Source organism: Sitodiplosis mosellana, unplaced genomic scaffold, assembly GCF_009176505.1.
Source record: "Sitodiplosis mosellana isolate CC-2019 unplaced genomic scaffold, AAFC_SMos_1.0 Smas_scaffold_6191, whole genome shotgun sequence".
Taxonomy (NCBI): domain Eukaryota; kingdom Metazoa; phylum Arthropoda; class Insecta; order Diptera; family Cecidomyiidae; genus Sitodiplosis; species Sitodiplosis mosellana.
Window position 1 is genome coordinate 5,524,586 of NW_022601432.1, and position 27,929 is coordinate 5,552,514.

The window sequence follows — 27,929 nt, forward strand, 5'->3', positions numbered from 1 at the left end:
TATTCATGAGATCCGAAGAAAGGAGTGATGAAATATATAACCGTCCTTAATTTACTATAGTTTTCGATAAATTTTAGACCAAAGTCATCTGCATGATTCAACAATAATTCATTTTTTTGGCCAGTATAGCAAAACTTGCGTGTTCAAAATGTATTAAGTAAGCGAAATAACATGAAATGATAACGAATTAAAAGCTTATAAAGTTAATATTTGAAGCAACAAATTTTATTCAATCGAATTGATGTTTTATTTCTTACAAATTGATTTTATTACCCAATTTCTTCAACATTCGATCAAAATCGGTTGATGTTAGTTTTTGTATTGTAATCTTCTGAAATACTTTTATTGTTTTTTTTTGTTCATCGTAAAAAGAAAAAAAAAGGTTAAAATAGAATGATAGAATAGGATCAAAATGATAGAAAACGAAAAAGCGGATAAAAGTATTTTGAAAAAGAATGAAAAACAATGAGAATATCGTCTCAAAAATGATTGAAGCACAATCGCGAAACCAGTCCACGTCGTTCGCTGTTCGATGGATTGCGATGGAACTTCACGTTGATCTTTTCATCCAATTTGACTTCAGACTTCCATTGTAGGACATGGCAATAGTAGCCACTTGTGTTGGTTGCAGTGTCCAAGCGAATTTCGTACATCTTCTTCGGATTGATTGCCAGCGGTTGCGATAATGGTATCTTAATTTCCTTGTCGCCGTTGAATGTAACCGCTTCCTTGAAGAGGATTTTCATTGGTGCACTCACTTCGAATGATTGAGCATCGATTTCCACCACAGTTGCGTTGAATTTCATGTTGATACTGTAGCCGTTGCCAGTGCGTACGGGAAAGCAATAAATTTCACCCAACATAGCGGGAATACTTGTTGAAAACCATACCGGCTCCGGACTTTGAATGTAGTACGGGGGATTTGAGGTTAAAATCTCTTGTGAGCAAACAAGCATTTGTGTGTTGTCCCATTGCAACAGTGAGTTTGACCGTGGATTTTGGTTGAATTTGTTTGGCGTGAACTTGCTGGTGGTTTTGTACAAAATGTGCGCCAATTCGTCGCGAGTGAACAGTTCTTCGTATGCGACTGTGCGCGTGGCGAAATCTTTACGTGTCATCACACCGAAACGAATCAAGTTGAAGCAATCGCCCAATTGCGTTTTTAAATTCTCTGGCTTCGTGTCGTCGATTCCATTTTGCTCGCACGAAAACTTCGCTCATTCCATACATGCCTAAAAAATATCAATCTCATCGCACATCAGCGTTTCCAATTCCAAGATTTGCTTCAATGTCTTCTGGTCGCAATGTTGAAAGGTGGCCGATTTGAACAAATCCCCGGTGAATGTGCAGATATGTTTTTCGCAGTATGCCTTCAATTGCTCGTGTTTGATGATGATTGCCAATTGATAGCCCCAACACATATTGTCCATTGTCAATTTGTTGATGAACGTTGCAGCATAGTTGTTCAAACGTCCGAGCATATCGTACTTATCCGCCAAGCGAGCCACTTCTTCGATGTTTTCCATTGTCAATGTCACTTCACCCAAGTAGAAAAATTGCAAAAATTCCTTGAATCCAGCGACTGTTGCATCGGGAATTTCCACCTTGTCTTTCTCTTTCAATTTTCCATAGAACATTGCACGGAACACTGGACTTTGACTTGAGAGTATGTTTTTATGCGCCGGCACCAGTTGCGATTCATCATCGTTGGTGCACACAAATTTTACATCGGCCAATTCCGTATCGAGGTACATCTTTGCAATTGATGGCAACACACAATTATTTTTGGATACAATTGACATTTTCGTTTGGAGTATCGAATAAAAAAAATCTTCAATTTAAATCAGTTGAAGCAACACTATCGGAAATTATTTTTCTTCTTCTTTTGTTTGCTGTTGTCGACCACGCTTGTTGAACGATGAAATAAAACCGCTTGAATATGACGAAATTGCGTCGCTTACTTCAAATACAACCGATCCAACCGGCACTCGCACACAATCACAAGAGGGTTAGAGATTTTTTTTCCAGTGACATGTATTGAGACTTAATACTAATACAAAACAAAACGCAATATAACAGAACGCTCAGTCGCTCACTCTCCTTCTCATTCCATGTAATTCGACACACATTTACGAATGCGGCACACTTTTGTCGGCTCACTTACGCTTGACAGATCCACTAAGACATGCAAAGAAATACGAAATACCAACACACAACCAATGAATGTTTATGATAAATGATGTTTACAGCCGATGAAATCGAAAGCTAAACATTTGCACCAAGTGACGCCTGTTGAATCTGCGAACACAAACACGCATTGACAGAATGATAGATTCAGCAAAAATAACAAGCAATGATGAATATAAGAATGTATGACTAGAATAGTTTATTTTGAAATATCTTTTATTCAAAATGATTTTTACTCAGAATTTATTTCAAAAAAAAAAACCAAAAAACCAATACAATCAAAAAGCAAAAAATCTATTCAATATATGTATAGAATCCAATTAAAATATAGGAAATCCATAAAAAAAATTGACCTGAATGTGCAGTAAAAGTTTTTTTTTCTTCCAAAACAAAAGAATTTTCTTAAAAATATCGTCAAAATGAGTTAAAATTCAAACCAATAAAATAACAATACTGTCCAATTTCTTCCTTACGTATATTAAAATTCAACCAAAAAAAGATATCATCATAACAAAAATCTCCGTACAAATTAAAACTCGGCAGCAAAACTGTGGTCGCTTAAATTCTACTGAAGAACATTTTCGACACCAAACCGCTGTGTTCGTTGTTTTGATTGTCATTTGGATTTTGATGAAACGTTACTGTTAGTTCTTCGTCAATTTTGACGAACGATTGCCATGTCGAAGTATGAAAGCAGTCACCGCAGCTTGAATTATGTTCAAATCGGATTTCATACGTTTTCTTTGGATCAATGATCAACGGCCATGGCAATAGAAATCGTATAGACTCATTGTTCGCTGTCACTTTTCCGCTGAACAAAGTCCTAATTGTTATCCATGTTTCCGCATTTACTTCGTCAATGCTAACATTGAAATGGATTGAAACGGCACTGTTGTAGAAATTTTTGATGAGAGCAAAGTTGAATTCGCCCAGCAGCACTTGAATGTTGGTTGAAAATCGGGTGGATTCGACATTTTTTATTGGATATTCACCCCAATCTCCATACGCTGAACGTTGTTCTCGATCGCATATCAATTTTTCCACCGTGTTCCAAATTTTCGTTCGTGGTGTTTGACTAAATTTAGTCGATTTAAAATCTTTCACTGTTGTCGCACACAGAACATCGGCCAATTCGTCTCGCGTAAATAAATCCTTGTACAATTCATTCGAAATGTGTTTGGCAAATTCTTCGGTTGGAATGGTACCGAATCGAATCAAATAGAAACAATCGCCCAATTCGGCTTTCAAATGTTCGGCAACATTTTGATCGAGTTCATTTTTATCACATGCACATTTTGCCCACTCTAGACATGCCTTGAATATATCATTCTCAGAGCACTGCAATGATTCAATCTCCAGAATGTTTCGCAACACATTTTGATCACAACGAAGAAATGTTTCAGTTTTAAATATGTCCAATGGTTGAACGCTGATTTGTTTCGCACAAAATTGTTTTAGTTTTTCATTTCCAAGAGTAATCGCCAGTTGATAACCCCAAAACATATCCGTTTCGGTCAATTGAGACTCCAAAAATTCGGCGCACATATTCATACAGTCAATCATATCGTATTTGTCTGCCAATCGAGCAACTTCCACAATGTGTTCCATTGTAAGCGTTACTTCGCCCAGATAAAAAAACTGTATGAATTCTTTGAACCCATTAATTGTAGCATCGACTATTTCAATTTTTTCTTGTTCTTCTTTGATTGGCCCGAAAAACATCGCATTAAACACTGGACTGGCCACAGCTAAAATGTATTTATGCGCGGGTATCTGATGATCTTTTAACACAAATTTAACGTCACACAATTCAGCATTTAGATATAATTTTGATATTGACTGTGCCACAAACGTATTTTTTAGTTGACTCGCCATTTTTTTTTTCTCTAGCTATTGAATGAAAATGAAACAAAACTTTCTGTTTTTAATCGAATTTTTAGTGATAAAACTACTTTTGTTCTGCAACAATCTAACAAAGTGACACACAATTCTTTGTGCTATTGATGTGCGTTGTTTTGCTCAATTGACATTCATCATATGTGGATCTCAATATCTCTTTCATGCATGCACCTGTACGAATATACTCTGTTCAGTTTTGTCGATGCGTGCATAGAAGACAACATATATTCTGTTTTCTGTTCGCTTCGTTGCCCGTTGTATACCATCAGCAGAAGCGAATAAACAAGTCTCTCACACATATGTGTAAGTGACAAATATGATGAGAGTCAATTGAGAATCAGCTGTTGCAAGCTGTGTGCTACTTTGTAGTAGAGATGAGCGTTGTTTATATTTGATGCCCAACAATGAGTTATCGTTTGAATCAACAAGTTGAATTTTTGGGTTTAGTTCGTTTGATAAACAATTTTACGTAGTCTCAAATTGAGGCTCTCAATCAGATTTCCGATTACAAGCATAGTCAAAACTGTGTATCAACAGCTTTTCAACAACATTTCAGTAGTTCAGAATCCCCAGGGTTATTACATTTAGAATACTTACTTATTTATTATCGCCTTATTAGTTTATACATTGTATACAGCTGGAATAGTTGAAGTACATCTTTTCACAAAAATAAATTATTCAATTGATATTTTATATTATTGACAATATACGTTTGATTACAATGTAAACCAAATCATGAAAATTTGACGAAAAAATATTGGAATGGTGAAAATTACCATTAAAAATGAAACGGCTTATTTTTCTTTGAAAATAACAAAAAAATTTACATGACATATAAGAAGTTTATCTAACATTTTACTGAAAAGCAATTTTGATATAAATCCAGTGGAACCGGTGTTTTTGTAAAACATTACTGTTAATTCGTCATTAACTTTAACAACATTTTGGAACGATGACAAATGGTAAAAGTCACCGTGATTCGAACCGTTCTCAAATCGAATTTCATAGATTTTATTTGGTCCAATTGCAAGTGGTTGTGACATTAGGATTTGAGTTGATTTATTGTCAATTTTCACATTTTCTTTAAAAAGAACTTTAGCCGTGAGGGTATACTTCAGCTATGCCCATATCGTATTGAATCTTTTGACTATTACTATGACCGTAATGAGATCTAAAAGCAAAGTTCACCCAGTATAGCTATAGAACTCGTTGAAAACCATACAGATTCCTTGGCTCTAATCGGAATTCCACCTCTGGAGATGATGGATGGTTTCTCTCGATTACATATCAATGGATCGACTGTTGCCCATAAAATGGCTGCTGATCGCGGTTTTTTATTGAAATTAACTGGGCGATAATCTTTAACTGATGTTGTGCATAAGATATCAACTAATTCATCTCATGAGAACAGATTTTTGATTTGTTTGCTTGATAAGTGCTCAGCAAATACTTCCGATGTGATCGTCCCAAAACGAAACAAATAAAAACAATCGCCCAATTGTGACTTCAAATTTTCGGCTTTCCTGTCGTCTAATCCGTTTTGTTTTGCAAGCGCACTTGGCCCACGCTAAACATGCATTGAATATGGTATTTTTATCGTAAAACAACGAATCGATCATCAGAATATTCTTCAACACAGTTTGATCGCAACGAAGAAATGACTCCGATTTGAACACTTCCAATGGACAAATACTGATTCTCGTTTCGCAAAACTTTTTCAAACTGGTATTGTTGAGAGATATGGCCAATTGGTAGCCCCAAAACATATTATCCTTTGTTAACTTGCTCTCAAGAAAGGCCGCACACATATTTAGACACTCGAGCATATCGTATCTATCCGCCAATCGAGCCACTTCTTCGATTCGCTCCATCGTTAGCGTCACTTCACTCAAATAAAAGAACTGAAGAAATTCCTTGAACCCATCGACTGTGGCATCTTTAATTTCAACTACATCCTTTTCCTTCATCGGCCCAAAGAACATGGCGTTGAACACTGGACTTGCTATGGCTAAAATATTTTTGTGGCCTGGGACTTTTTCACTCTTGAACAAGAAATTAAAATCAACTAAATCCGGATTCAAGTACAACTTCGATTTTGATTGGATCACACATTTATTTTCCAATTGGTTTGACTTTTTTTTCTTCAGTTTTAATCACGAAATTGAATTTGTACCGTCGAAAAAACGTTGTTTATGAAAAATTTTGAGTGCTTGGCAAATATATTTTTTAAAATGACACAAGATAAGCGTCTATTGTGAAATCAGTCGCTGGAATGAATGGAATGAAGTGTAGTCAAAGTGTACGTTCTGTACGATGCATGTAAGCAAACTGATCGCATATATTTTACAGCATTTAAACTTGGGTATGTGAAAGGAAATGCAAACATGTATTGGTGCCGAAATAGATGAACGTTAGCGTTGATTTCTTTTCAACAATAGTCCACATAAGAACGCGAGTGACATCATCGATCGCAGAAAAAAAAAATCAAGGAAAATTCGTACAACAAAAGGATCGGTACAGTTTCAATACTTGGCTTGATTAATGTACACTTTGTATGATTTTGATTTGGATGTTGAGCAAGCGATTCAATTCATATGAAAAATTTTATGCAACAATGTTGTGTTAAGACATAGAAATGTGTAAATCCTCACGAAAGAATTGAAAACTTTATGAACTTACTCAGAGTTGAAAACGAAATCCGTAAAGACGACAACGAACTGAGTCTTTAGTTACATATTTTAACCGAATCAAAAATGGAACTTCACTCTTCAACAATTCCCAACGTCTGAAGGCAAACTAAGTGTGGGAATGAATCAAATGCTCTGCTTGTTTGCTATTAAGTATTTTTATTTAATAGTCTATGTCATCTAAAAGTATGTGCAAACTGCACTGACACAAGTTTCTTTGAAAATACAAATTACACACACATAAAATTTAGTTGTTGAATGCTTAAATAAGGATTCTTTGTTCTTTCAACAGCTGATGTTGTTGTTGTTGATGTCAATTTCTGTTTTTGTTTTCATATTGTGTCGCCATACTTCTAGGAGAAGGTTGATTAGGGGTTTGTATGCATTGTGTTTTTTGTTGTTGTTGTGTTTGAATTAAATAGATTACAATGAAAAATAAAAACTTTTACTTTGAAACAAAATGCCGCGTCGGGCATCAGGATTGATCAATGCCGTATGAGTTCAATACGAACCCAGACAAAGCACAGGGATTGAGATATGAAACTAGATTCTAAGCTTAATCTAAATCATCATCATCGTCATCGGAAATTGCATACTTCTTTTGTGTGCGTTTTCTACGGGTTGGTGCCTGTTTTCTAGCCGCATTGCTGCTGTTTGTGTTGTTCGATGAACTTGATGATGTGCCGGGCTTTGATTTGGATCGTGATGGATTCGATCCGTCATCGGACTCGTCGTCGTCATTCTCGTCGGAATCATTGGCAGTTCCACCATTATCACCACCAACTCTGTAATACCAAAAAGAGAGAAATAAAAAATGCATAAATTTAGTGCTTATTCAACGACAACAGAAAAACCATGTTATAATCAATTGTCGTTACTTTTCTTCAGCAGCTGTTAATGAATTGAATAAGTTTTGTTTCGCCTTGAAGAACACCGACTGCAATTGGATACTATCTTCGTAGATGAGCGATGCTTCTTCATTGTAAATCTGTGCATTTTGGCACAGTTGCACGAAATCCTTTTCCAATTCGGTAAAATCAAAGTATTTTCCGTCTTCAATGCGTTGCAATATCTTCTTAATGTCTACCGGTTTCTTAATAATTTCGTAGTAATCAGGTAATTTTTGACGCGACGGCAATTTCATGAATGGTTCGCTTAAAATGCGTCCCGTTTCGTCGGCATATCGAATCACTTCCTTCACCACCTTATTCATTTGCTTCTTAGTTTTTGGGTCTACTTGCACCTTTTTACGCTTTAATGGTAAATCACCATCGGAATCATCGGATTCACCGCGACGACTCTTTCGCTTCTTGTTCTTCTTTCGCTTCTCACGATCATCTTCGCCTAAGAGAGTGGAAAATATTTCAAAATTAGTTAGTAATCGAATAGATCTTTCCTAAAGTCTTCGTAGTAAAATTATTGCTTGGTTTGATTCCGTCATTTAGGTAAATCCATACATACCGTTTGAATCATCGAAATCGTTTTCACCATCGATCGCCTTAAGGAAATCTTTTTCAGTTAAACTGTCAGTGTAATCAACTTCTTTACGTTGTCGTGAACCACGGCCCAAAATGGTATCGCTCTCTTCATAGTTCCACTGATCGACTTCATCGTCCTCTTTTACCAACCAATCGGGCAATTCATTTTCGCTGATCAATCGTGTGCGATTGCCATCATGTTCCTTACGCTCAATATCCATTTTCTTGAACAACTCAAGCTCATCGTCCGAACGGGAGATCATCAAATTGATCATTTCATCGTCGGGCACTTCATTTTCCTCTTCTTCATCACCTTCGTCTTGATGTAAAATACTCTGCAAGAATTGCTGACGCTCGCTACCCGTCGACTTCTGATCGAACATACCGGCCTGAATGACCTTTTCATCCATGTTCAATTTGTAACGGGCCGCAGCCAAAATACGCTCCTCAACGGAATTCACTGTCATCAAACGGAGTACACGCACTTCATTACGTTGACCGATACGATGGGCACGATCTTGGGCTTGTAAATCTTGATGCGGATTCCAATCCGAATCGAAAATGACGACTGTATCGGCGGCTTGTAAATTCAAACCCAAACCACCGGCACGCGTTGACAGCAAGAACAAGAAATAATCCGATTCTTTGGCATTGAATTTTTTGAGCAAATCACCTCGATCTTCCGACTTGGTTGTACCATCCAAACGAAGGTACCTGAAATAATAATAGGGCTATTTAGTTTCAACGACTCTTCTATCTTATTTTTATCAACTAAAAAGAAGAAAACAAAAGCGTCAACTTACGAAAAACCTCTCCAGCCCAAGTAATCTTCAATAATGGTCATGCACTGTGTCATTTGACAGAAGAGCAAGACACGATGGTTGGTGGCTTTGAGTTTTGGCAAAACTCGATCGAGCAATTCGAATTTTCCAGATACACGGAACAAATCCGGTCCGCTAACAACACCATGGCCGCCAATATGATCGCAATACTTTTCTTCAATGTTCTGGAACATGAACGGATGGTTACACAATTTACGCAATTGAACGATAGTGTTCATGAGTGCCTTCGCACCGCCCTTTCCTTTGCTACCCTTCTCCGAGCCATCGGTAAGTAAAACACCCTTGCTTTGCATGTGTCGATACAGAACTTTTTGTAACGATGACATTTCGCATTTGATAATGTATTCGACTTTGTCTGGCAACTGAGACTCGACTTCCTTTTTGAGACGACGCAACAAGAATGGCCGCAACACTTTGTGCAAACGACGAATAATCAAAATGGTTTCTTCTTCGTTCAATTCGACCTTTTCACCGGTGGTGGCGAACGGCGCGTTGAACCATTGCTCAAATGTGGAGCAACTCTTGAAAATCGATGGCAACAAGAAGTTCAACAGTGCCCACAATTCGGGCAATTTATTTTGCAATGGTGTTCCGGTGAGCAACAAACGGAACGGAGCATTATAATGCGTGTTAAGAACCTGTGTCAGTTTACAATGATGGTTTTTCATACGATGACCCTCGTCGATGATCATGTACTTCCACGAGAGTTTGGCGAGCACCGATTTATCCTTGATAACGTATTCGTATGTGGTGAGCAATACGTTGAATTTGGTAGCACGCATTTGATTTTGAATATGACGACGACCGGCCGGTGAGCCTTTGTATGACACAACCACAACTGATGGTGCCCATTTCTCGAATTCCAACACCCAATTCGAAAGTGTTGACAGTGGCACTATCACCAAGAATGGCCCATTGACTTTTTTCTCTTCCATTAAATAGGTGACCAGTGAAATGGTTTGAATAGTTTTACCCAAACCCATCTCATCGGCCAGGATACCGTTCAAATTGTTATTGTAAAGTGAGACAAGCCATTCCAAACCTTTGATTTGATACTCTTTGAGTTGACCGTTGACCATAATTTTGGCTTGTTTTGTAACTTTTTCATGAACTGTGTGCGCAATGCTGTAATAGGTTTGCTCCTCCGTTTTGTATTCATCGTCTTCGACTTTGGCCTTTTTGATGAGTTCCTGTGCCTTTTCTTGGCTCGGTTGTTCATCAATATTTTCCTTGACCTCTTCGTCATTGTCCGAATCTTCGGTGTCGGTATCAATCCATTCGAAACCTGGATGTTGCTCTAACCAGCGTTGGAGATCACGCAATAATGGCCCATCTTCGCCCGAGTATCGTTGACCGGTCGCTGGATTCACGACGCTCACATGCAAATCATCGGCCGAAATCTCATCGATGTCGGAAAAGTTACCGCTCTGCAACATATCTTTCTTATACTTGCGTTTGCGTCGAATGTCCTCTTCCTTCTTCTTTTGCTGATCGTCTTTGTGCTGTTTCACCATCTGAGTCAAATTGCTAATATACTCATCGGTTTGCGACAGCAAGAATGCCAAACGCTTATCTTTCTTCTGATCGATAAGTTTACGATAACCTTCTTCATCTTCGGCCATCAAACGGCGCATACGTTCCTTTTCGATACGCTCCTGTTCCTTCTTCTGTTCGCGCTCAGCATTTGCATGATAATTCATGACCGCTTTGTTGACACGCACCAAACGTGCCTGATTGTTGCGATGATACTCCTTGAAATCTTTGTAGTGGGTTAGAACGGCCGCCAAAAATTCTTGATGCTTTTGCCGACGTTTGCGTTCGGCTTCGAGTTTTTGTTGTTTCTCCAATTTTTCGGTGGCCCGAGCCTCACGCAATCCCTGACGCTTGGTGCGCTTGTACGATTTTATATTGATGGCTGTCTCAAGCGTTGTATCACGACGGCCACACTGTACAATTTCACTTCGTAGCTGACGCTGGAAATTCAACACACGCAATGCACGTAATTCAATTTGAGCTTTGATACGCAAATCCTCTGGCATATTTGCGGGTAGATTACTTAGTTCCTCCATACGTAAGGCAATTCGTGATGCCATACGATTTTCACGCTCCTGCAGAATTGTGATCGGATCGATGCCAACTGGCTTGGCAACTGTGGTAAAACGTTGTTTCACACAAATTGGTGCAGGCGGCGGTTTCTCAGATCGATCATTCCTCGCGTCGGTGCGCGGTTCATTTGCATTTCGTTCACCACCCGTTGCGGCTGAGAGAAAGAGTGCGAGGGAAGAATAAGAGGGAAAATATGGGTTAAAAACGCGATGTTATTCAAATTCAATTTTCATTTGAAGGAAATGGAAAATAAATTGAATTAAAAAAAAAAGGATTTAATCAACGACAGCATTTCGATGAATATTTAGCAAGTGCTCACCTGGTGGCTGTTGATGCGATGGTAATGAAGATGGTTGCTGATTTGGCATTGGCCCTGATGGTGGCTGCTGATATGGGCTGGCTGGTGGTGTTGGACATTGTGGCGGTGATCGCCTCGTATTTCCAGCATTTGTATTGTTATCAAAGCCCGGTGATCCGGACAAAACTGCTTGGATCTGTTTACTCAACGGCTGATTTCGGGCCAATGAACGATAAGCCATGATTTGTACACGAAGTAATGTCATCTGATTCTGATTCAGATGCTGCTGCTTGGATGTTGCACGAAGTGCAAGCAATTGAGAATATCTAAATTGAGACGAAATGTAAATGTTTGGCCAAATTTTGAATATTGAATCTTCACTTTATTATTTAAAAAAATTCAATTTAAGTCAAAGTCAATCATTTTCTTCAAACAATTTCGAAGGAAAGATGAATGACAACTTTTTTTGTTATAAGAAATTGAGTTAAACAAGAATTACCTTGGATCCTCTTGAAGACCTTTTTCCTCCATTGAATCAATGGCGCGTTGTAATGCATTGAGATTTTCTTGAGCGGGTAAAACGCCGCTATTCTGTGCAGGCCCAAGTGGTGGCCCCTAAATATGAAAAACAGTTTGGATAAATTCATGACAGACATTTGATAAATTTTGTCGTTTTCTCAAGACTACCATAAACAAAAACGGAGAATTAAAATGTAGAAAAAGATGGAAAAAAAAAGTTGTTTGAAATTTTATTGACATTTTTCCCATTTTTTTTGACAAATATCTCTTGAATAAAGAGTATTATTTATAAATCAACCGAGCTGTTTGATAAAAAGGCGAGATAAAAAGCTTCACGATTAAAATTGTGTGGCGTGTAATCATATCTTGTGACGATAGCAAACTCTATTTCCATTAAAATATTCCATCACATGAATGTGCATCAGTTTATATTTACGCTCAATTGACAATTTTAGCCGTAATTTGTGTTTCTGTTGTTGCATGTGCAATTAATAAGTATTTTCAGTCGAGCTGTTAATATTAACAGAAAGAAATATTTCCAAGAACAGCTAAATTCAAGTGCGGCATTTGCATTGAGTGAATAATTTGTGGTCAGGCGTTCAATTACGAAGTTAGATAGTTCAATTGTAAGTAATCAAGAAACGTTTTTTTTTCTTTCAATATTTCAAAGAAATATAGCAGTAGCAACTATCATTCAATGGATTCAAGTAAATGCTTCGATTCATGTGAATTAAACGTGTTTATTTTCAATCATTGAATTTGAAATACATGTACATAATTGTAGAGCAATAAAGCGCTTGTGGCGTAATGTAAAATTGATATTTCAAAATTACCTACAAACATACACATGCACATGCACATATATGAATGACACTTATCATTCCGAAACATCAGATTCGGTAACCTCATTTGTGCGAACGACGTATAAAATGAGAAAGAGAGAGAAAACGTACATGCAAAAAGAAGAAATAAAGAACCCGCTTATAGGATTTACAGCTGTCAAAAAATATCAAAGTAAACACTTGAACACGCCTTTATTCGAATATGATGCGCTTGCCTATGTATTGATGTACATATTTTCCAACTTCAGAGCGTTATTTATTCGATTACATTTTCTTTGGTTAGACGGACGAGGAAAGCGACCGACAGCAGTTCTTTGTACACAAAAATGCCGACGGAAATCTTTTCGGATGCGGAAAATCAATTGATTGACGAGTGTTTTGCATTTGCCAAGGCATTGGTCAAAGATGCCGGTGAATTGGTGAAAGAGGGTTATTCAAAGTCAAACGATGACATGGGCATCGTTGAAAAGGAAGCCAAATGGGATATGGTCACTGACTATGACAAAAAAACTGAAGCATTTTTAATTGGTGCTATCAGCGCTAGGTATCCGGATCATAAGTGAGTGAATTTATTTCTATAGTTCTTTGTATAGCATCCATTCATGTATGAAAAGTGATGGAACAAATCATTTTCATCTAAAAATTATCACATTAAATCTTCTCTTCAGGTTTATTGCCGAAGAATCGGAAGCAACGAACAGTGCCTTAACGGATAATCCCACTTGGATCATCGATCCGATTGATGGTACCAACAATTTCATTCGGCATATTCCGTTTGTCGCCATTTCCGTGGCATTTGTATGGAAAAGGGAGATATGCCTTGGCATCGTCTACAACCCAATTCTGAACGATTTTTATTCGGCTCGTCTGGGAACTGGCGCCTATTTGAATGGCAAGCAAATCCATTGCAACAAATTGGAAAAACTCGAAGACGCCACACTCGGGCACGAAGTCTCTTTTCTTCGTGTGCAAAAGCATCGTGAACGAAACGCAAAGCAAGTGCTTGCATTTGCATCGGCAGCTCAAGGGTAAGGCACCATTTCGAATTCCATTCGGTGAAAAAAAGCTAATTAGAATATTTGTCTTTTTTTTTCTCGCTGGAATGTAGATTTCGGTCGTTTGGCTCGTGCTGTATCTCGCTAACATTCGTGGCAAGAGGCACTTTGGACGGTTATCAAATCAGTGAATTGTACGCTTGGGATATTGCAGCAGCAGTTTTACTAATACGCGAAGCAGGAGGCTACTGCTGCAAACCGGACGGTTCACCCATCGATTTGATGGATCCAAAAATCATTTGTGGCGCAACCAAAGAATTGTGTGATGCATTGGTTAAATTGAATAAAGAAGCGCTTGGCTTGTGACTTTGATGAAAAACTCTTTCAATTATTCACAACAAAAACGATATTTCAAAAAAAAATTTCATTTTGAAATGTCTTTTTGGGTGTAAATTTTTCAATTTTTCTTCTTTTCATTCTTGCCGTTCTTTTTAAAATTGCGTCTTCTTTTTCATGGAAAATACAAAAAAAAAATGCGGTTTTCAACTCACGTTTGGTGGCATTTGATGTCCTTGATAGCCCATTGGAGGCATGGGCTGCATTTGCATTCCAGCGTGTGGAGGAACTGGAAACATTTCGAAATTAACTCAATGTTAATCCAGTAAATGGCATTTGTTTCAATGAAAAATGTGGCTGGCACAATTGATACTTACCATGAGGTCCCATTGGTGGATGATGTTGCATATGATTTGGCGCCGATCCGAGATGCGATGGCCCATTTTGTTGTAAATGATGCGGTGGTGCATTCATTGGCATCTGTTGCATTATATGCCCTTGTTGAGCTGGAACTGCAATAGGAAAAAACCAATGATTTAATACATCGAATGTGATTTTCATGCGCAATGCAGCGAATTGGAAGATTAAATTGATTGTGACATACCGTGCGGCCGTTGTGGTGGTTGATGTGGTTGCTGCTGTACCTGTGAAGTAATAAATAGCGAGAAAAAACGCAACAAATTAATCAAAGTGACATTGAAAAATCAACTGTGTGTTAATTAGGGAGGGATTTTTCGGTTTTTCTCTGCATACCTGCTGTTGTTGTGATGGCGCCTGTTGTGCTGGAGGTGTGGGATTTGATGGATATGGGCTGTGAGGCGATTGAGATGGAGCTGGACTTTGTGCCGGTGGCCCCATTTCGATTGGCTGATTAACGACGCTCTCTCTCTTTCTCAAATTCTACAATAAAAAGAAGGAAAATTTAGATTCACTCGGAAAAAAATTCCACGCACATAAAATAAAAAAAAGCGCTTCATTCATTTTTCATATGAGCTATCAATTTGAAATTTATGTCTATTTTCAGTTTGTATTTCGTTTTCATTGGTATGACGATGACATGTCTTCCATTTGTGTGGCATATGCGGGCACACTTAACTAACTAACAAATTTCAATGAACGCTACACAGGCAGAAAAAAAAAACAGGACAAATAACATTTGGAATTTCGTTCATTTACCACACACACAAAATTAAATGCGATAAAATACACAATTTGTACAATTTATCGGTGCACAATAACAAAATGGCTGGTTTTTATATTTATATGAATTTTTTTTTCTTTTTCTCGAAGAGCTCGAATATTCGTTTGCTTGTTGTGTTTTCTCGTTAGACTTTGTGTGTATGCAGCAGTGTCTATACAGACGAAATTCATTCGATTGAAAACTACACCTAATTACATTGATTGAATCACCGTTTTTTCAATTTTATCATTTAAAATAAACTCACACGAATTTTACACAATTTATTCGATTCGCTGTCTTTGAATTTCTCGTACAAAAATTACTCGGTGAAAATTTACGTAAAAAAAATATTCACAACAACACAATTGCTACAATGATGCCATTACCGAGTCGACGAATGTCGCTTTTTTTTTGTATTTTTTTGCGGCTTCAAGCGCTCTCTACATCATTTCAAAGATGGCGACGCAATCATGAAGCTTCGTTTACACTCCGAGTAAATGGTCGATCGATCGGATAAAATGCTATTTTTAGGTCAAATCACCGAAATTATTGGAAATTTTCTAAATGAAACCAAATTCCTGCATTTATTTTGTAATCAATTTTTAATGGGAAAATTTCAATTTGATGGTTGAATTTCTTCGTTGCACACATTTCGTATACTGAAACATCAACACCGCCTGCTCGGCTCACAATTCCGTCCGCATTTTCGAAATAATGTGTCTGTGTGAAATGTCAAAGTCTCTCTCGCTCTCTGTCCATCATTATGCAACCAAAAATATAATTCTAACTTAGCGAAAAAAGAGGGTTATATATTCTTTGGCATTTGAGACAATTCGAAGAGGAGAAGAAAAAAAAGTCGAAAAATTTGCTTTTATTTTAAATTGTTATTCTAATCAAATCGTACGTAATTGGAATTCATCACAGTGTCAATGGTATTTTGGTGGTTTAAATGTCGAAAAAAAATAATAATGGGAAATCGTGTGTGCCGAAATTCATGAAAAATTGATTGATTCAGTATGTGCTCTGTCTCTCTTGATCTCTCGTTCTCCGTACATTATCGATGTATTGGATGAACAGTGAACACACAAAAATGCCCAAAACCCATTTGAATCCTCAAAATACACCCATTGAAATATTTTCAAAGAAAATTCAGATCAAGTTTTATTCAATTCAGTCTATCATTTAATGTTCAATATTTTGCAATTTCCTTTTTTCAGGCAATGGCACGTCTGGTACAAGGTTTACGGTGTGTTGTCAATCAAAGTTTTATGGTTGCACGAGTGGCCGGACCACGCAACATTTTCCAACATAGATGTATGCACCATGGACTTTCATCGACTGGCCTTATCGCACCATCGCTAGTCAAATCCGTTCAGGTAATTCTAATGCTTGATGCACATTTTTTTTTCTACGCTCCGGCTCATCTCATTCACATCTCTTAGGGGTCGAAGTGCTACTGTGTCGGCGATTACATTATTATCAATTGATATTTGATTCTCGAAATGAAAAACCGAATATTCAATGATTTTCCTTTGGTTTGATCCGACGACCCCAGTAGCCACATAACTGGATACCCTTTTTAATCACAACTTAACCTCATTTTGTGTGTGTACTATTCCTTTTTTCAATTGCGTAGTTTTATTTTTTTTACTACAAAAACAAAGTAAATCTAATCTGATCACTTGTGACAGGTAATGAAAATTTTATCGAAAAACTACTCCGCAAGCAAACCATTGACCCAACCAGAAATCGAAGAACGAGTCCTCAAAGTTGTCAAGAGCTACGATAAAATTGTTGCCGAAAAGGTACACATTTTTAATGAATTTTAATGTGTGTGTGTGTTTTTTTTCTCTTCTCTTTTTTTCTTCGGGGCCCGGTCTTGTGTGTTTATGTTGAATAGAAAATTCGCTGCTGGCAATCGAACCCGCCAAAGTCGATGAATTCGAATGTGACCATCACTAGACATTATTCAGCCAAACAACCGCTTACATTAAAATTAATTCAAGAACGCGTCTTATTAGTGCTCAATTTGTACGATAAAATCGACCCAACAAAGGTATCTTTTCTTTTTCATTTTGTTCTGTTTTTGCAAAATTGATTCTAAATTCATGACGGCTGGAATAGATTCGAATATTGAATTCTTTTGGTGTTATTATCGAGGGAGATTTTTGTGCCAGCAACGTATTTTTTTTATTCCTTAACACTTGAATTATATTTACAATCATTTACTGTTGCTTCGATAGCGATTCGAAATTCATTTTGTAGACTAGAGAAGATGAAAATCTTCGGAAAAAGATGTTTGCACTCAGTAAAATGGTTGAACAAAATAAATTTTCAAATATCGACCATTTTAAATAAATGAAAACATCAATTGAGATAACAGTCGATGATTTTAGGTAAAATTCAAGACAGCCCTCGGCTAGAAGATCTTTTGTCTATTGAAACATATACGTTTTTTCTACAGTTTTAAAATCTAATGGTATCGAAATTCCCTCATTTAGCTTACACCAGACTCACATTTCATAAACGATTTGGGTTTGGATTCCCTGGACCACGTCGAAGTGATCATGGCCATGGAAGATGAATTCGGTGAGTAAACTTGTCAAAATTTCCACACAAAAAAAACTCCCTCCATTTCCATTAATTGCATCTAAAGAATGGAACAAGTCAACTCACGACTTTTCAAAGGGAAAAACCTATTTTTTTTCATTGACCACTCGTGACCAAGTCTTGCACCAAAAAAATGTTATTTGATTCCATTGAAAAATGCCTGCCTCCCGTTTAGGTTTTGAAATTCCTGATTCAGATGCGGAGCGATTATTCCGGCCAAAGGATATCATTCAATACATCGCCGACAAAGAAGACATTTACGAATAAAACTCCTAGACAATGTAAAGAAACGCAAGATCACGACTCAACCTTGCGTACAATAATGAAAGAAAGAAAACAAAACAAAAACAAAAAACATGAAACTAAAAGGGAATTTTTTTTTCTGCGAATGCTTTAATTTCATTCAAATAAATTGGATGCAACCTCTAATTGTTTTCCGTAAGAGAAAATGCATAAAACCGAAAAAAAAGATATCTGTAGGAACAAAAAACTTAATAATAAAGAAAATTTACCAAAAAAAAAAACCCAACGTGGATTGAGTACCTTATTGTATCTCTTATTGAATGTAAAGAATTATGCAATTTAAAACGAAATGCAAAAATTTAAACTCGGCATTACGAGGCATGAGTGCATTTCGTAGCGACAAATCAAAACAAATCAAAAACATTTGAACGAATATTTCGGATGGATGAGTGTTTTAGTTACAAATATTGCCGCTGTGTGTGCGGCTGCACACACTCACAGCCAGTGAGTTTTGTCACATCGTCGTAATTGTCGTCAACACGAGAAAAAGACGGAATTGAGAATGGCAACGTTTTATGCAGCACTGCATTGAACGCGCACATCTCATTTGTTGCTTCTTCTTTACTATTTTTTGGCATTTTTTCCTGTGTTTTTTCCTCAGTTATCTCGTTCTCATCCCATCGACCGCCGTATCCATCTCTATCTGGTGTCAATAGTTGTTTCTTTCTAATTTTGTCGGATTTGTTTTACGCTACATTCCGTGAGCGCAGACATATTCTCTATCACAAGCCAAAACTTAAGAGAGAAAAAAAAACTCAATCACACAAAATAATTTCGGATACACATACATAGAGAGAGTAAGTGTCCGAAAAAAGCGAGCGAATAACAAATACGGTAAAATTGTCAGTAGAATCGAAAAAAAAATTCTACATTGAATTGTAATCACTAGAAATCGGCTAGTGTCAAATATTTTGAATGTGGCATATGAGGAAAAAAAAATTCGTATCAATTCAATAGGAAAAAAATCGAGAGTAAAGCAAAGCATCAAGTGAAAAAAAAAATTTGAAGAAGAAAAAAAGAATAAATTCCCTTTAACCATTTCAAATAAAACAAGCAGCAGAGTAAAAAAAAAACGGTTCGCATTGGCTGAATTGTTCGAAAATCGTGTGTTGAATGTGAGTTGCTTGAGTTTTGTTGCCTTTTTTTCCGCTGGTGGTAGTGTGTAAACCAATGAGTAAGCCCAATATAGAGCGTGTATGTGTGTGTGTATGTTTGAGTGTGCATGAGCCTGTGTGAGTGTGTATAACGCGATGACCTAAACTGAAAACTCATAACCACTTCGTTGAATAAATTTCATGTATGTGCGAAGCGAACGAATGAAACAGATCGACAACGAAGACGACGACGACGACGACAAAGCAGGGCTACCACCGTACAAAAACAGTGTACAGGCCACGAACAAGCAACGACCAAGAAGAAGAAGAAGAAATAAGAAAGAAGAAATAATGTAGTATATATAACGAGACAACTATTGAGAATTCGAAATAGCTTGGTGTGTGCGTGCGTGTATGCATAAATGATGAACGAAGCACCGAATTTTAGCACTTTTTTTCATTCGACAGAGTTAAAAAGTGATGAAGTGAACAAATATTATAATCTCTAGTGTATTTGTGCGTGTATTCATAATAAATATACGTAAGTGATCCGATAAAGTGGTATTGGTGGGACATATAATAGGTGAAGAAAATGAAAGAAAAAAAAATAGGGAAAAAATAGAGAAATCTTTAAAGCCGGAACAATAAACATGCAATCAGTTTTGAATACACACAACGCAGCGAATGAACGAATGAAGAAAAAAAAAACGAAGAAATTAAATGAACAACTATGCTTTTGAATTCTCGGTAGAATCATGCATTTTTAATGGCCCCATCCATAGAATGAATTTTTATTGGGGAAAGAATGATGTGTATAGTCCATTTTTGGTGTTTCGATTCAAGTGTAAGCAATCTCGGCATTACAATTTTTCGATTTCGTTTGTGTGTTCCATTCTCTGTTTTTCTCTTCTCACTCACTCGCAATCGGATTGCCCGGTAAATGTGTCAATGCTTTTTGGCTTTCAAAGATTCTCTCTTTGAATTATATATAAATTGTTCTTCTTTTTTTTCATCTTCTCTCTTTATTGTCATCATCATCTCTATTCGAAAGAAGAGAAAGAGAAATAAAGGTTTATTTTTTGTTCGCTGTACGTGGTCGCGCGTTTTTTTTTTGTCGACATATCATTCCGCCGATATTCCGTGTCGTGTGTATTTGACAAGCCAAACGAAATATTTTTCACTCTTTGGTGTACGTTTTTCTTTTGATATTTTTTTTTTCTTTGCTTGTTGTTGCGTGTACTGTACTTTTCTGAAACACAAAGTTCAATTCGTTGTCACGGATCATACATAGCATTGACTAACATTGGCTTGTTTGTGTGCGACTGTACGTGTGCGAGCGTAATCTTTTTTATTTTCTCTTTGCTGTTGTTGTTGTAGCATTTTGTGTATGTGTATGTGTATGTGTGTGTGTGTGTATGTGTGTGCTTGCGCGTGTGTGTACATGATTTGCAATGGTATTCGGCCTGTGTATGTGGCCGCGGTTGTGTGTGCAAGTGGAAAGCGTTTATTTGAATTGAAATTTTATGCGTTGCACTCATGGCGCGAGCGCTAATTCGACAAGCGAATTTCTATGCGAAACTGCATCGACTGCTGTATATTGGAATGAAAAATAGGCGGCCAACATTGAGATTGTTGTTTGTGTTGTGTGTTATTGTTGTCCTTATTTTTCGCACGTTCGTATATTCGCGCGCTTCTCATGCACCAAATAAAATAGCGCGCGCGACAAAAACAACAACAACAACAACGACGATGACGATAAAATATTCTCTACATATATGTGAACGGCTCTTCGTTCATTTACGACCATATTCGAGTTACGCTGTTTAGGAGCGAAAAAAAGTAGCGAAAAAAAACCTCGAACACACCATACACACACATTTTTCACCCATTCTCATGATTGTTGTTTTTGTCGAATGGTTGTTGATCGTTCGGTTTTGTTGTTGTGGTTATTATTACTGCTATTGGAATATAAGTGTGCGTTGTGTATTGTGTTCAAGCGAGTGCTGTCTCCATTTGCTGTCGCTGCCATCGTCGTCGTCGTCATAGCTCTGTGTTCAAATTGCTCATTGTGCATAGACATACGAGAAATCATGTTTTTATTTCTTTTTCGAACTATTTTCCTTCGATACATGAACGTTTGGCAGCGGCGTCGGCGGCAACGGGCACAAGAGAGTGAGACCGCGTAAACGAATTGTTGATACTGTCGCTATTTCATCTCATTCGTTCGTTCGGCCATCCATTCGTTGTCGTTCTCATTCTGGTGTGTCTTGATATGCGCGCCGATCAAATCGTGCAAATCACCGTGTATTATACACCATACACACATCATCATCGCATCGTATGTATTTTATTGTGCTGTTGTGTGTCTTCTCACTCACTCGTCGCTTGCTCACTTCATGTGTGCTGTGTGTGTGTGTGTGTTTTTTTTTCTTTGCTTCTCTTCTCTTCTCTTCTGCTTCTCTCGTCGTGTTGTTGTTGTTTGCCACCATCATATATTCATTCGCTCTATGCATGACACACGAGAGTATGCGACTATTTGCTTTGCTTCGTCTCTTTTCCGTCCGTGCATAAACATTCGTTTCGGAGTTCTTGTGTGGCTCGCATGTATGTTACTGAGTGTGTGTTTCACGGGTGCCTGTTCACTTTTTTCCCTTCTTCTTTTTCTTCTTCTTCTTGTTCATTTCATTTCATTCTCCTGCTTCTTTTTCACTGTAGATATTCGTTCGAGTGCCGAACGTTGCTGCTCGTATGAGCGTCGTCATTTACAAACGACATGTAATGCGGGGGTACTGTGTGCGTCTTTTTCTGTTTTCAATTTGCGTGTATTTCATGCGATTGCCATGAAATGAAGAGAAGAAGAAAAAAAAACACACCAAACGAAAATTCAAACGAATCGAAGCGAATGTCAAAAACGAACAGAGGGAAAAGGAAAGAAGAGATAGAAAGAGACCGAATGTGTGTATATGAGAGTGTGTGATCGGGAAAAAAAGGCCGAAGAAGAAATAATAATAAAAAAAAAGAAGAAGCAACGAAGAGAAGACGCAAGCAGAACAACAACAGCAACAGCAACAGCAACAGCAACAGCAACAGCAACAGCAACAGCAACAGTAACAACAAAAAAACGTATATCCAAACGAAATATTATAGTGAAATTCGAGGTGGATGAGTGTGTGTGCGTGTGTGGATTGTGTACAATTGATACACATTTTTTAGTGTAATTTTGTGCGCGGTGAACGAATACAGAGCGCGAGAGTCAAGAGAGTTTGTGTGTTTGCAGCAACCGAGAAATTCTAATTTGAATGAATGTTTAGACAAGCGAATAAAAGTAATACATACATTGTTTTGTTGCGAATGGAGAAGCGAGAAAAAAATAACCGAACACACACACACACACACTCATATAAATTGAACTGAAAAAGCAACAACAATAACAGAGAGAGAAAAAAAAAACAACAGCAGCAGCAAAGTATTGAAAGAAAAAAAAATACATTGAAAAGGGAATGAGTGATAGAGAAAGAATGTGAGAAATAGAGAGAAAATATACATTGAACGAATAGAGAAAGACAGAGCGGGTCGCGCGCGATACACAACGAATACGCTCATCGAGCGACAGAAAGAGCGCACAAAATCCGTAATAACAGTATAAGAGTAACAATAAATAAATAAGAAAACTATGCACATATCTCTCATTACTGTACACAAAATACAGTGAAAGAAAATCATAGTCGCATTGCAAAGAAAAAGCTGAAATTATTCCGTGGAGTAAATTTTTTTTTCTTCTTCGAGTTCGCGCTCCGTGTTTAATGCTTCGAAATTCCAAAATCCAACCGAAGCAACAGACAAAAAAAAATTAATAAAATAAAACAAAATCGAAATAACATTGTTGAGAAGAAATTCGTTCATTTTTGTTTTTCTCGTTGATTTTGTGTCCGTTTCCAAAGACCAAGTTTTCTTTTTTGGATTTGTTGTGCTTTTTTTGCTCAACATTTCTCTTCTCTTCGTTCTGTCTCTCTGATTCCTTGGTGCCGTTGATCATTTTTTCTTCCAAAGCAACATTTACTTTTCTGGTGTTTTCACAGTGTTTATTGTGTGTATTATTTTTAGTTGAACATGACCAATGTAAAGACAGTTATTTTTCGTTTTTTCTTAATCATGTTTGTATGTCAGAAAAGTTTGCCTCGTTTTTAAAGTTGAAAACAAAAGTCATGCATGTGTGTGTGTGTGTGTGTGTGTTATTCGGCTGTTTCAGTGTTCAATTCGATTTTCATTAATAAAAATTATAGTAAAAAAAAGGGGTTTGAATTAACGCGGCGTTAGCATTTAATAGTATATCTATGTAACGATAGGAATAGAAATCCGCTGAATGAGCAATGATGGCATTTTGTTACTGGTTTCTGTGAATGAAGTGATTGAATTTCTTTTTTTGTTTTGTTTTTTTTTTTTTTTCATTTACGACAGAAAGCAACATTGGGAAACAGTATTGAGATCGATCTCTCTCTCTCTCTCTCGTTGTGTATAATTGGTGAAGTGGTGCGACAGAATTGACGTTGAACGAAAAGGAAAGCCCATTCAAGTGACGGGCATAAACAATCACAAGTGAAGCGATTGCAGCAGATAAACGCTAGACGAAAATTATCTTAGCCAGAGAGAATAGTGAATTACGAAAGAGAGAAGAAGAAAAAAAAAACAACAACAACACATAATAACAACAGCTACGAAACACATAACAATAGAAGCAGCAACAACCAGCTAACAACAAAAAAGTAAAGATATATAAACAAAAAAAAAGAACAGCGCACGCGACCCAAAACGACAAATTTGAGCATTGTGGTGTAAAAAGTAAAGGAGTACACCATCATTGTAGCAAAATAATAATAATAACAACAACACAAAAATGAATACGACATGTAGAGCATGTTTAAACTATACGGACAACGGTGTCCGACTATTAACATTGTACAAACACTACCATTATTTGCCGATAATGATATGGAATTGCACAGGCATTAAGGTGAGTCGATATATATCCCTTTTATTCCCTCTTTCTCTCTCTCTCTCTCTCTCTCTATGTGTGTTTTTCCTTGTTCTTCCTCTTTATCATAAGCAAACACAGCACACAAGCTCACTCCACATTATCGTCGAATCAATTTTCATTCAATTTTAAACACCAGAAATGTGTGTGACCTGTTAAATGCGCTGGCCCAATGATATGAATTTTTATGTAATGTACTGCTGTGTGCTTTTTTTCTGTTTTCCTCTACACAAATCGCAACTAAACAATATAAACCAGCCACTTCCCATCGATATCAAATTTTGTGTTGTCGTGTGCGATTTTGTGTGTGTTTTTTTTTGCATGTCGTTCGATGCAACTATAGCGATACTCTTTCAACAACAAAACAACACAACACTCCACACACAAACATACGGCTATTGACACAGCGTACATGCTCAATATACCGTGTGGCATACGGCATTCCCTTCTCTCTAATCACTCATTTCATTTTTAATTGTGAACGATTTGGATTTTAAATGAATATATTTTGCATTTTTTTTTCTCTTCTTCTTCAACAACTTTGCTTTCTCTCTCTCTGTGTGTGTGTGTGTGTTTAGGTTGATGATTCGGAAACCGATCACAAGCTGCCGTTGTGCCCACCGTGTGCCGATAAATTGATTGACATCAACGAATTTCGTACTATGTACTTGGAATCTCATGAAAAGTTGAAGAAAAACCTAAAAGAGTGCCTAAAATACTCCCCGAACGATCAAAAACAACCGCTCAACAACAACAATTCCACGCATGACGGCGATATGGATGCAAAAAACAGTGGTGCCACAACAGCGACCAATGTCAAAGGCGCCAAAATAAAAATCAGCGCTGACGATGCCTACAACAACATTATCATCGATGAATCACAATTACTGCATCGGTGAGTGCATTTTTTAGTTCTATTCTTTTTGATTAGAATAAAGCGAGCTATTAAACTATATTCATATGTAAATTTATCGGCATCGAAGACCGAGCAACAGCAAAATTGTGACTAATTTGAGGAATAATTTTATTTTTGTTTCTCTTCTTTGGTTTCGTTTTTCAGAGATCAATCAAACAACAAGGAGAATAATATTGTTGACATTGCCATGAGCATGGCGGGAGGTAGTACGGTTGTTGGTTCAACAGTGACCACTGTCAATTCGGTCATGCAAAATGTATCGAATGGGCCGGCGAAAAAGATGAAAACAAGTCGACCGAGCAAATCACGCAAGAAACCAAATCAAACAATGGTTCAGATGGCCGCCACCAATCATCATCATGACAACAAGCAACAACTGATGTACGATGACACCAACATCCTGGACATGAACAATGGCAACGGCACCGATGCAAGTGAACTGCAATACATCATCTTACAAAGTGACACCAAAATATTCAGCTGTAGCAATTGCGAGCAACAATTCATCAGTGAAGATTTTCTCAAGCAACACATTCAAAAAGCACATCCAATTGTCACTGAATTGGTACAAACGCCGGCCTTATCACCGATGTCCATGAATCAGCAGGTAAATATGGTGTGTTGTCGTTTCGTTTAGTTATTCCAATCACATTTTGTTTTTTTTTTTTTTTTCGTTTTTCGCCGACGAGTATGTTTATGGATTTACTCGAATTGGTGTAAACATGAACATTAAAACATTTTTTTTTAAATGGTTATTTCTATTTTGTCTATTCCTCTCGGTCTCCATCCTCGCCCGCACGTTGTCCTTCGGTAACAGGTTCCAACGATCTACTTGTGTCATTTCTGCGAATCGAAACAGTTCACGTCCGAGATTCAGTTGAGTCATCATATGTACATTCATGGTGAAATATCGGCGGGCACATTATCTGACAATCCGTTCCCATTCTGTTCGTGTGAACATTGTTTGCCATTGCAAACGGATAAAATGATCGTTGGCGAAGTGGAGCCAACCGAAGCCGATTTGGTTGCAATGCAACAAACCATTCACACCATTGAAGAGCCACAACAGCCGCAGCAACAGCACCACCACCAACAACAGCAACAACAACACCATCAACAACAACAACAACAGCAGCAGCAGCAACAGCAACAGCAGCAGCAGCAACAGCAACAACAACAACAACAACACACGGCGCCCATTCGCCAAATCGTTCAAACGGCATCAGGTAAACAACAAACCCTGTACTCGTGCAGTGTTTGCAATAAGTCAACATTCAAGACAGAGCATCGCCTAAAGAAGCACATGCGAATCCATCGAAATGAGCAACCGTTCTCGTGCGACATTTGTCATAAAGTGTATAATGCCAGTAGTTCGTTAAAGACGCATCAGCGTATGGTACACGGTGGTGTAAGTAGTACGAGTAACGCAAATAATACGATCACAAACCAAATCAACGACAATATGGTGGAAAAAACGGTGATCGATGATCCAAATGCTGCCGTTGCCGATGGGCCCGTTCAGTGTTCAATATGCCTAAAACAATTTGCAAAGGCTCAACAATTAAATGTGCACATGAGCACGGCACACGCAATGACTACGACGTCAAATGAAAACGATGAAGAAGATCCATCAAGCACAGACAAAATCACTGATATAGCTATGGAATAATCATTGGATTCTCGTCTCTAATTAATTTTATTGCGTTTTTTTTTTTATTTTATTTACTTTTCTTGGACTTCGTTTTTGTTATTTAATTTTTTAAACAGCAAATCGAAGGAAAAGGAATCACTTTCATTTTAGACTTAGAACCTACTTAAAAAGAAATCAATTTTTGAAACAACAACAATAATAAAAAAAAAGAGAATCAAGTTAAACGATAAAAAAAAAGAAACAACAATTCATACAAGTGGGTAAAATAAAAATCATGTAGGCAATCAGAGCATAGCAAAAGAGAAATAAAAAAAAGTAATAAGAAGAAACGATAAAGAAAATGATATACAAAGAACAAAACGCATATGGAAAAGTTAAATTTAAATACAATAAATTATCTGGAAAAAAAAGAAGAAAAATAATCAAAAAAATACAACAACAACAACAACAACAAACAATCGACTAGAAATGTCGACAATACACACACATACAAAACATTGCTTGCCCGGTTCGGCACGTCTATTTTCGACAGTTCTTATTTGAATTTAATTATTTTTTTTTTCTTTTCATATTTAGTACATAAATACGTTTTAATTTCATATACTTTTCTCTCTCTCTCTCTTTCACACACACAAACACTCTTTCTCCTAATTTTCTTTTCCTCCTTTTCCCCTTTTTAAATTCATTATCCTGTAAAGATCAGTTCATTGAATATATATAAACAAATGAAAACAAAACAAAAAAAAATTTACTTTTAGAAAATACGAAAAAAAAAAGATTAAGAATATTTTTGAAACAAAAATGATATGTATTTAAAGAAACAAAAAATTGAGAAGAAAAATAGATGGTATTTTATTACAAACGATGATGATGATGATGATGATGATAAATAAGAAAAAGAAAAGAAACGAAAACTGAAGAAAAAAAAATAATGATGAAAACAAACAAAAAACA

At 37.1% G+C, this 27,929-nt stretch overlaps 7 protein-coding genes across 43 annotated transcripts; 3 read left to right on the plus strand and 4 right to left on the minus strand.

Annotated features, from left to right (window-relative positions):
- Nucleotides 1–479: 479 nt before the first annotated feature.
- Nucleotides 480–1,118, minus strand: LOC129576854 (uncharacterized). Its single transcript, XM_055462731.1, has one exon. It carries the CDS (start codon nucleotides 1,116–1,118, stop codon nucleotides 480–482), a length of 639 nt encoding a protein of 212 aa, XP_055318706.1.
- A 114-nt stretch (nucleotides 1,119–1,232) lies between these two features.
- LOC129576548 (BTB/POZ domain-containing protein 3-like) lies at nucleotides 1,233–1,754 on the minus strand. Its single transcript, XM_055461770.1, has one exon. The coding sequence runs from the start codon at nucleotides 1,752–1,754 to the stop codon at nucleotides 1,233–1,235; it is 522 nt and encodes a 173-aa protein (XP_055317745.1).
- Nucleotides 1,755–2,745: 991 nt separating this feature from the next.
- Nucleotides 2,746–4,062, minus strand: LOC129576550 (BTB/POZ domain-containing protein 6-B-like). The gene has a single exon (XM_055461771.1). The coding sequence runs from the start codon at nucleotides 4,060–4,062 to the stop codon at nucleotides 2,746–2,748; it is 1,317 nt and encodes a 438-aa protein (XP_055317746.1).
- A 2,853-nt stretch (nucleotides 4,063–6,915) lies between these two features.
- Nucleotides 6,916–16,121, minus strand: LOC129576851 (ATP-dependent helicase brm). Of its 2 annotated transcripts, none has more exons than XM_055462728.1 (11): nucleotides 15,635–16,121; nucleotides 14,943–15,089; nucleotides 14,794–14,833; nucleotides 14,567–14,701; nucleotides 14,405–14,478; nucleotides 11,997–12,112; nucleotides 11,519–11,823; nucleotides 9,055–11,353; nucleotides 8,235–8,965; nucleotides 7,652–8,117; nucleotides 6,916–7,558 (listed from the first exon to the last, which is right to left on the minus strand). In XM_055462728.1, the coding sequence occupies exons 2-11, from the start codon at nucleotides 15,045–15,047 to the stop codon at nucleotides 7,330–7,332; spliced, it is 4,500 nt and encodes a 1,499-aa protein (XP_055318703.1). In that variant the 5' UTR covers nucleotides 15,048–15,089; nucleotides 15,635–16,121; the 3' UTR covers nucleotides 6,916–7,329. The 2 variants fall into 2 exon arrangements, with proteins under 2 accessions (XP_055318703.1, XP_055318704.1); XM_055462729.1 differs by having other exon boundaries at nucleotides 15,366–16,077.
- On the plus strand, nucleotides 12,423–14,232 carry LOC129576852 (inositol monophosphatase ttx-7). The gene is made up of 4 exons (XM_055462730.1): nucleotides 12,423–12,642; nucleotides 13,142–13,417; nucleotides 13,527–13,886; nucleotides 13,967–14,232. The coding sequence occupies exons 2-4, from the start codon at nucleotides 13,185–13,187 to the stop codon at nucleotides 14,217–14,219; spliced, it is 846 nt and encodes a 281-aa protein (XP_055318705.1). The 5' UTR covers nucleotides 12,423–12,642; nucleotides 13,142–13,184; the 3' UTR covers nucleotides 14,220–14,232.
- A 4-nt stretch (nucleotides 16,122–16,125) lies between the features above and the next one.
- On the plus strand, nucleotides 16,126–18,503 carry LOC129576855 (acyl carrier protein, mitochondrial). Of its 3 annotated transcripts, none has more exons than XM_055462735.1 (5): nucleotides 16,126–16,273; nucleotides 16,587–16,745; nucleotides 17,061–17,174; nucleotides 17,871–17,958; nucleotides 18,155–18,503. In XM_055462735.1, exons 2-5 carry the CDS (start codon nucleotides 16,590–16,592, stop codon nucleotides 18,244–18,246), a joined length of 450 nt encoding a protein of 149 aa, XP_055318710.1. In that variant the 5' UTR covers nucleotides 16,126–16,273; nucleotides 16,587–16,589; the 3' UTR covers nucleotides 18,247–18,503. The 3 variants fall into 3 exon arrangements, with proteins under 3 accessions (XP_055318710.1, XP_055318708.1, XP_055318707.1); XM_055462733.1 differs by lacking the exon at nucleotides 17,061–17,174 and adding an exon at nucleotides 17,270–17,425 and having other exon boundaries at nucleotides 16,128–16,273; XM_055462732.1 differs by lacking the exon at nucleotides 17,061–17,174 and adding an exon at nucleotides 17,270–17,425 and having other exon boundaries at nucleotides 16,135–16,269.
- A 342-nt stretch (nucleotides 18,504–18,845) lies between these two features.
- On the plus strand, nucleotides 18,846–27,879 carry LOC129576863 (zinc finger protein 271-like). 34 transcript variants are annotated; one of them, XM_055462785.1, is made up of 6 exons: nucleotides 18,861–19,079; nucleotides 22,092–22,499; nucleotides 23,835–24,387; nucleotides 24,987–25,303; nucleotides 25,469–25,931; nucleotides 26,142–27,879. In XM_055462785.1, the coding sequence occupies exons 3-6, from the start codon at nucleotides 24,271–24,273 to the stop codon at nucleotides 26,991–26,993; spliced, it is 1,749 nt and encodes a 582-aa protein (XP_055318760.1). In that variant the 5' UTR covers nucleotides 18,861–19,079; nucleotides 22,092–22,499; nucleotides 23,835–24,270; the 3' UTR covers nucleotides 26,994–27,879. The 34 variants fall into 34 exon arrangements, with proteins under 34 accessions (XP_055318758.1, XP_055318760.1, XP_055318740.1 ...); XM_055462768.1 differs by having other exon boundaries at nucleotides 18,880–19,397; nucleotides 25,469–25,940; XM_055462767.1 differs by having other exon boundaries at nucleotides 18,880–19,079; nucleotides 25,469–25,940.
- Nucleotides 27,880–27,929: the final 50 nt, after the last annotated feature.